At 50.6% G+C, this 8,728-nt stretch overlaps 1 protein-coding gene across 1 annotated transcript in view; it reads left to right on the top strand.

Moving 5' to 3' along the window:
• The window catches only part of LOC119363983 (UDP-N-acetylglucosamine transferase subunit ALG13 homolog), a 13,685-nt gene extending 5,895 nt beyond the window's left edge, over positions 1 to 7,790 (top strand). The window contains exons 2-4 of the mRNA XM_037629369.1: positions 594 to 777; positions 6,491 to 6,587; positions 7,328 to 7,790. Of these exons, the coding sequence (XP_037485266.1) occupies positions 613 to 777; positions 6,491 to 6,587; positions 7,328 to 7,581 (516 nt within the window). The 5' untranslated portion in view covers positions 594 to 612 and the 3' untranslated portion in view covers positions 7,582 to 7,790. The remainder of the gene's footprint in view (positions 1 to 593; positions 778 to 6,490; positions 6,588 to 7,327) is intronic.
• Positions 7,791 to 8,728: the final 938 nt, after the last annotated feature.

Below are 8,728 nucleotides of genomic sequence, written 5' to 3'. Positions count from 1 at the left end.
GCGGCGAACGGCGACCTGCGGCGGCTTCCCATGGCTCCGGCGGCGCGAGGCGGCGGTGAAGGGCGCGGCTTCCCGTGGCTCGGCGCGAGGCTGCGGGAGGCGAACGGCGCGGGAGGAGGAGGAGGTCGTGCGGGAGGAGAAGGTGGAGGTCGTGCGGGCGACCGGTTTTCTTACTGCGGGGCAGATTAGCGATCGATTGATTGTAGTGGCTTAATGCGTGGTTTGTTGCGTTAAACATTAAAGGATTAGCGGCCATTAGATCTTGTTGATGGACGGATCTGATTGTTTGGTTCTCCGCCCTCTCTTTCTTTTATAGGGGTAGCAGATGATTCGAGCCGCACATATGGAAGGCGACTTGCTCCTACTAGTCGGTGACTATGAACGCCAAGCCATGCGTGGCTCGATTCGGGTAGACCCAGTGGCAGGAATCTATTTTGATGATAGTTGTTCCGTGCTATTGGATCAAGTGGGATCTGAAAATAAGAATGTTACAAAAGGACACACCTTTTTTGGATCACGGCTATAGTCTATAGTCGTGACTCTGACTGTATTTGACAACTAAAAAACCTTGATACTAACTTGTTTTTCTACAGAGCTTACTCTTCAGAAGGAATGGGAGATAGAGAAAGGCGAGTGGTGTTTGTCACAGTAGGGACGACGTGTTTCGATGCTCTTGTCAAAGTGGTAGATTCTGAGGAACTCAAACAAGCACTACTGCAGAAAGGTTACACAGACCTTCTGATTCAAATGGGCCGAGGAACATACAAGCCATCCAAGGTAACATCTGTCTCCATCTTGCAGTCAATTTTCTTTGTGTGGTTTTGCTTAGTGACTGGCCGACTGCACCATTTAGTCAATGCAGTATTTTGTTATCAAAATCGCAATCTACAGTATACTTAATAGGTAAGAAGGGAAAGTCCGATAATGTTTTGCAATCTCGTCAGGTTCTACTACTGCAAGGAGTAATTAATTTGTAATGTTGCTTATTAATCCTTAAATGGATATAGTATCTGACCAACTGAGATCTGTAACTGCTGATCTGACATCTAGGTGTAAATTGCGCATTGCTTGTGGAAAGAAATTGCATGAAGATATTTGTAACTAATTGTGGCATCCTTATAGATGCTGACACTTTTAATGCTACAATCATTTACATCTTTTGATGCATCACATGAACAAAATTCCAGACTTGCAAAATTTATGATAAAGCTAGACAGGAAAGGCGGCAAAAAAAAAAGGGAACATATGCAACATTAGGATAACACATTGGCAGAGATAAGTTTGATTATCCACACTTTAGGCAAGTTCACAATGTTTTACTTTTTTGTGTGCTAACTACTCCCTCCGATCCATACTGGTCTTAGATTTGTCTAGATATGGATGTATCTAGAGTTCTAGACACGTTTTAGTGTTAGATACATCCGTATCCGTATCTAGACAAATCTAAGACAAGTAATATGGATCAGAGGTAGTATGATAATTTGAAGTCTCATAATGGAAAAGATCAAATTATGGTCTGGTGAATTGGTGCCTTTTATATATAGTATTATAGACTGGAATACCAGAATCTGGTTACAAGAGCATTAGGCTATTGTGCAATAGAAGGTGGAAATAAACTGGGACAATGAAGGGTCTGATGGAAAAATGGGAAAGTAACTCGCTTATATGTTAGGGCATCTCCAACGCCAACCCTCAAACCGCCCGCAACCGTCCGAACCGCGTGGCCCGGGCGTGTTTCGCCATCCAACGCGGGCCTGTATCGGTCCGCCGACCGTTCCCGACGTGCTTTTTACCGAAAAAGGCTTCCGCCCCGCTTTATAGATAAAGCAAACCGCCCAAGCCAAACATCCAACAAGGTTCACACATACACACACACAAGGCCCACAAACACACATAGTAGCACAAGGGTTAAATGCTGAGGGCACAGCTCAACAAGCCTTGAAATCCAAAACACACACACACCCCAGCAACCCGAACAACAGGCATAATCGGGCTCCGGAGGAGGGGGCGGCAGTGGGGGCGCCACGCGGAAGGCCATCGAGCGAAGGTCAACGAGGAGGGTGTTGATGGCGTCCCGGTCCTGGGGGCGGCTAAGCGGCCGCCAAAGCTGCAGGTAACCACACATTTTAAAGATCATGCCAGTCGCACGTCGAAGAGGCACTTTCTGAATAACAAGCTTGTTGCGGATGGTCCAAAGCGTCCAGGCGAGGACCCCAACGCACAACCATCTAATATGGCGGTGGCGGGGGCGGAGGCGTGGATCTCAGCAAGCAGGTCCGGGAAGTTGGTGTTGCACCACTGTCCACCGACCGTCTCGCGAAAGCAAGACCACAGGAATTGGGTCGTGGAGCAGGAGAAGATGTGATTAGCATCCTCCATCGTGCCACAAAGGGGGCACATCCTGTCTCCTGGTCCATTACGCTTGAGGACCTCTACCCCAGAGGGTAGGCGTCCCCGGATCCACTGCCATAGGAAGATCCTGATCTTTAGAGGGAGGCGAATGTCCCAAATCAAGCTAAAGGGCTCAGGGGCCGACGAAGGAGCGATGGCCGAGTATAAGGACTTAGTGGAGAAGCGGCCGGTGGACTCTAGTCGCCAAGAGATGGAGTCAGGAGCGCCCTCGACGTCCATTGGCAGAAGGGTGATGTCCTGGAGGAGGGAGTCCCAAGCGGCCACCTCGAGGGGGGCGAAGGGGCGCCGGAAAGCGAGACGCTCTAAGTCAATAAGGGCCGTCTCGGCAGAGACCCAAGGGTCGACCGCTATGGAGAAAAGTTCCGGGAATTGAGCGGCCAAGGGGGAGTCCCCCACCCAACGATCGAACCAGAACAGGGCCGAGGACCCGGAGCCGACCGAAATGGACGTGTCGATGCAGAGTACGGGTAGTAGCTGTATCACGGCCTGCCAGAACTGGGAGCCACCAGACCGCTGGCAGAAAGCTAGGGGTTGGCCACGAAGGTACTTATTCCGGATGATGGTAAGCCAGAGTCCCCCCTCCCCATTGGCGATTCTCCAGAGCCATCGGGTCAGGAGAGCAATGTTCATGCGGCGAGAAGACAAGACCCCAAGACCTCCCTGGTCCTTGGGCTTGTAGATGTCCGGCCGGCTCACCATACGGTATTTCTGCTTCTCTCGCCTGCCCAGAAAAATCTGGACTGGTACTTGGCGATCTCCTGGTGCAGAGTCTCATGAAGGCTATAGAAGCTCATGAGGAACCATAAGAGGCTGACAGCGAGGAGTTGATGAGGATCACCCTAGCCGCCTTCGAGAGCCACCTACCCTTCCACGGCTCCACCCGGTGCTGCATACGCGTCACCGCCGAGCGGAGGTCGGCCACGGTCAATCACGAGTCACTAATGGGTATCCCCAAGTAAGACGTGGGGAAAGTACCCAACCGACAATTCAGCCGGTCGGCCATGGCTTGGGCTTCCTCTGGGGAGTATCCCAGAATCATCACTTCGCTCTTATTGAAGTTGATTGTGAGCCCGGATATCTGTTGGAAGCATAGGAGGAGGAACTTCAGATTAGCAATGTCGGACGCGGAGCCCTCCACCATTACAATGGCATCGTCCGCATATTGCAGGAGGGAGACCCCTCCCCCTCCTACTAGGTGAGGGACTACGCCGTGGATATGGCTCGCAAATTTGGCCTTATCAAGGATGACGGCAAGGGCATCGACCACCATGTTAAACAGAAACGGGGAGAACGGGTCGCCTTGGCGCACCCCACAAAGAGTGGGGAAGTATGGCCCGATCTCGCCGTTAATGTTAACCGCGGTCCTACCGCAGGTGACGAGCTGCATAACTCTGGTCACCCACCTATCATCAAAGCCCTTGCGGAGCAAGACTTGCCGAAGGAAGGGCCAGTGAACCGTGTCATAGGCTTTATGGAAGTCGAGCTTCAAGAAGACCGCGCGATGGTGCTTGGACCGGACTTTGTGAAGGACTTCGTGGAAGACTAACACCCCATCCAGAATAAACCGCCCTTGGACGAAGGCGGATTGGTTGGGGTGAGTAACGGAGTCAGCTAGAAGGGTCACCCTATTGGCGTACCCCTTGGCCAGGATCCGAAATATCACATTGATCATGGTGATATGCCGAAACTGGCGGATGTCAGAGGCGCCTGGGACTTTGAGGATGAGTGTGATGACCCCATAGATTAGGCGCCCAAGATCCATTGCCCCCGAGTAGAATTCATCAAAGAGGGCCATGACTTCCGGTTTGATGGTCTGCCAGAACGTCACTGAGAGCCCATCAGGACCCGGAGCAGAGGAGGGGTTCATGCCCTTAATGGCCATGAAGACCTCGTCCTCGGAAAATGGCGCCACAAGGGCGGCATTTGCCGCGTCAGAAACTAACTGGGCATCCGACCAAGTGTCGGGGGCCCGCAAACCGGAAACAAACTGGGGGAAGGGGGGGCTTTGTGGGTGTCTGGACCGCTGCCACGCCCATAGCTGATAGTCGTGGCCGACCCAAAAAAACCTCCTGTCTCTCCCGCGCTTTCCATCCAACGCCCGCGCCGCATTCATGCCGGCCCAGAGCACGCAGCGGCCGGTATTGATGCCGAGCAACGTGACCAGACGGGAGGGCAGCGCTGACGGACATGACATCTTGGGCGTTGCCGCTTCAATGCAGACGCCGCGTCCCGAGAAACCAACTTCGGCTGCTGCGCCGCATTGAAGCGGGTTGACCGGCCCTTCGCATGGCCTATCTGCGGCTATTTAGGTCGTACGTCGGCGATGCACATGTCCAAGCCCCTCCTTCCCGAGCATTTCCAACTCCAGCGATGCCGAAGTCATGGTTCTCCGCGCTGGCAGGCGGAGACGGCGGCAGTTCTTCGTCAGGCGGCTCATGGCGCTGCCGCCCTCATTCTCGGGGCCCCTCGACATCCACGGCGGGGCGGGTCGGCTCCTCTGGCAAGGACGAGATCATCATCTCCTCCGGCGACGAGGAGGACCAGGCGCGCAGCAGGAGCAGCAGCCACGCCTCCTCGCGGAGGCAACTCTGACGGACGAGGAATTCGTCCGTCAGATGGAGCTCATGACAAAGCATCGCTCCGTCAGATGGGCTCGGCGCCACCCTCGCAACCGCGTGCGGTCAAGGAGGAACCGCCATCCCTACCTCTCTACGGCGTGAAGAGGGAGCCGGTGTCCCCTCTCCGGCGGGTGAAGGAGGAGACCGCGCCCCCCACCCTCGCGCAACTACGGTTGCGTCAGATCGGACGCTGCATCAAGGAGCCGCCACGCAACCGCAACGTCCATGTCAGGCGCCGCGTGAAGTAGGAGCCAACATCGCCGCCAGCACACAACCGCTAGGCCCGCCCATATTGACGGGTCTGTGTCGCCGCCCCATCGCAACCGCCACGGACAGTTTGTCAAGGACGAGCTGCTGCACATGATCACCAAGGCACGAGGGCTGTCGGGTCCGAGGAGGAGCGGGCGGCGAGGCAACAGGCACGCTACAAGCAGCGCAACGCCGCCCGACGCTCCGTGTTTGCTAAGTTGGACCCAACGCCGAAATGGGCAGCAAAGACCCAGACCTTCCTGCCGCCTGGGCCCTCGACCGCTCCGTCACCACCACGGAGACCGCGGCCAGGCGCCGCCTTGACGGCGAACTTGCCAAGATCGGTGAGGACTAGTTGGTTAACGATTCCTTCGCCAACACCGGCAGGGGCAAGGCCGCTGCCTGGGCTCCGCAGGCGCCGTCGGCATTGTCCTCGGCGGCCCTCTGACCGCGCAGGAGGAAGTGGAGCGGCTCCTCCGCGAGTGCCAAGCTGCGGCCGGACAAGGCTGTCGCGGCCCACCGGCGCCTACCACAGCTGGAGGGATGACGGTGACGGCCCGGACGGCGACGACATTGCGGTCGGGCAGGGCGGCCACGTGTACGAGGTGGTCGTCCAGTACAAGCTGTTTTTTTTAGTTTTCAGTAAAAACGGCTGAAATATAGGTTGTTTATGTAAATTATGACCGAACTTGAATGAATTTCGTCGTGTTTGATTAAATTTCGCCTGGTTTGTTAAATAAACTTTGAAATGTGTGCAAATAGCTTAGGATGGCCGGCTCCCGCATCCTTGTCTGCGGATCCCCCCAGCGTTGGAGATTCCCTTACTCCCTCTGATCCATAATAAGTGTTGTGGTGTCGAACTAAAACCATGACACTTACTATGATCAAAGGGAGTAATCGATTTCTTGTGGGTATAAACTTCATTTCGATACGTCACCACTTCGTTAAGTCCAGGAGATAATTTGATTTTTGAATAATAACTGCACCTATATACTTTAAATAATTGGCAGGATCCTCAAAAAAAAGTTGGCAAGGCAGAAGGCCTACGTAGGTTCTAGTTCTTACATAGTACTATCTAATATCTTTTTTTTAGGACAGTACTATCTAATATCTTCTGCTGCACTGTACCGTAATCAATGGTTGTAGTTTGTATTTAACGGTTATAAGTGTGTGAATGTACCATGAATTTAGTTTTTTCTTCTTGAATATAGACCTCAGGAAATTCAAGTCTTCAAGTTGAGCATTTCACTTTTTCACCAAGCATAGCTGACAACATACGGGAAGCATCCTTAGTCATCAGTCATGCAGGTGATGATCAAATCTGAATAATGGATTTATTTTCTTGAGAAACTATAATGGAACGATACTTGAAGCAGATTATTTGATGGTGAATCCTTTGGCCTATGTATATTGGTTGTTGTAATGATATAGCCCTAAGCAATCTCTTTCACACTGATATTGTCACAACTCTTAAACCTGTAGAAATCTATGTTAAGGATTTTGATTCTTCTGTCATTATTTATGGATTTGTAGTTTCAACTTCAAATAGGAGCAACTTTTTTGGCGAGAAGGAAATAAATACTACAGACTAGCATTTCGAAATATGTCCTTTACTAGGTGGTCACTATCGTGCACTATCCTGTGAATTTTGTAGAAGGTGGACAAAGGTGCCTGCCGAATTGGCATTAGTCACTAGTGATCATGGGATCAGGACTTGTAGTTGCATCTGTATGTAGTCTTTTGGACTTTCGTTGTTGGAAAACTTGCTACTCCCTCCATTCCTAAATGTAAGTCTTTGTAGAGATTCCACTAGATGGACTACATACGGAGCAAAATGAATGAATCTACACTTAAAATGTATCTATATACATCCGTATGTGGTTCATAGTGGAAGCTCTACAAAGACTTATATTTAGGAACGGAGGGAGTATATTTTAGAGCAAGAGGGTTATGGAAATATAATATGCTGTTGGTGTTGCATTTTAGCGACATGAATGGTTGGAAAAAGCATTCCAATCCATCGTTTGTTTAACTTTTATTGCTGACAGGTTCTGGCAGCATATTTGAGACGCTGCGACTGGGCAAACCTCTTATCGTGGTTGTGAATGAAGACCTGATGGACAATCACCAAAGCGAGCTAGCAGAGGAACTGGCCGAGAGGAATCACCTTTTCTGTGCCCATCCACAGACGTTGCGGGAGACCGTTGAGGCGATGGATCTGAACGCGCTCCAGCCTTACGTGCCAGGGGAGGCCAAGCCAGTTGTGGCACTGATAAACAGTCTTGGTTTTCCTGTTGATTGATAGTGCGTGTTTTCTCTTCATGGAACAATCATTATTCAGCTTTGAAGGGCCTGTAAGATGTGGAGCAAAGATTTCAAGAATGTACAGATTTACACTGTTTTAAGGCGAGATGATTTTCTGGGTTTGACCTCATTTGTAAAATGCAATTCTTTTTGAGGGGTTTTGTAAAATGCAATTTAAGAACACTGAAATGAAGTTATTCCCATAGATGGTCGTGGTTTCCCGCGACACGATGAGTCTCTTGACATGATTCGCAATCTTAGAGTTGTCAATCTTATCACTAGAGGATTACCTAGAAATTTGATTACTTGCTTGCCAACTCCTGAATGTCCATCTTGTGAAGAATCTCATCTAAGTTTTTCAAGGAATAGTTTGAAAATCGTTCCTCAAGGAAATCGTTCATCTGCTAGCTCGCTTCGGTGATTGTCCATCACTCTCTCTAGGAAATGATCAATCACAATATGATGTTGAACATGAATACTATGATGAGGATGATGATAGTGACTATGATCTCGATGAGTCTATGAGACACTTTGGTCTTATGGCTAACTTTCACGTCTACATGGCTGGAGGAAAGGAATGGGTTCTTGATAGTGGATGTATCGATCACATGACCGGAGATAAGGATATGTTTCGTGAGCTTGCTGAAAATGACGATCCTCGAAAGTATGTCACTTTTGGTGACAACTCAAAGGGTAAGGTGGTTGGCCTCGGTAAGGTGACCATCTCACATGACAGCCCCATACAAAATGTTATGCTCGTTGAATCTCTTGGCTGTAATTTACTTTCTGTATCTAGACTAGCCGATTTTGGTTTCAATGTCCTATTTACTGAAGCAGATTGCCAAGTGTTTCGAAGATGTTGGGAATATAACTATTAGGTATGACCCGCCCAGGAGGGGTCGGGTTATACCTATGAGTATTTTCAAGCCCAAGGCCAAGGTGGAAGATGGCGGTTCAGTAAGGGCCCAAAGCCCAGAGGCGACTTAAGGCCCGTAGTGATAAACCGTCATGTATGCGTGACTTGTATTGTAAGACAAGGAATATTAAGAGACTGAGCCGGACACTGTTTATGAGCCGGCCGGGACTCTGTAGAGCCGCTGGGCGTCGGCCTCTGTATATAAAGGGACGACCCGGCGGCGGGTCAG

Source organism: Triticum dicoccoides, chromosome 2B (genome assembly GCF_002162155.2).
Source record: "Triticum dicoccoides isolate Atlit2015 ecotype Zavitan chromosome 2B, WEW_v2.0, whole genome shotgun sequence".
Taxonomy (NCBI): domain Eukaryota; kingdom Viridiplantae; phylum Streptophyta; class Magnoliopsida; order Poales; family Poaceae; genus Triticum; species Triticum dicoccoides.
Note: the sequence above shows the minus strand (reverse complement) of the source record. Positions and strands in the feature narration are given on the sequence as shown.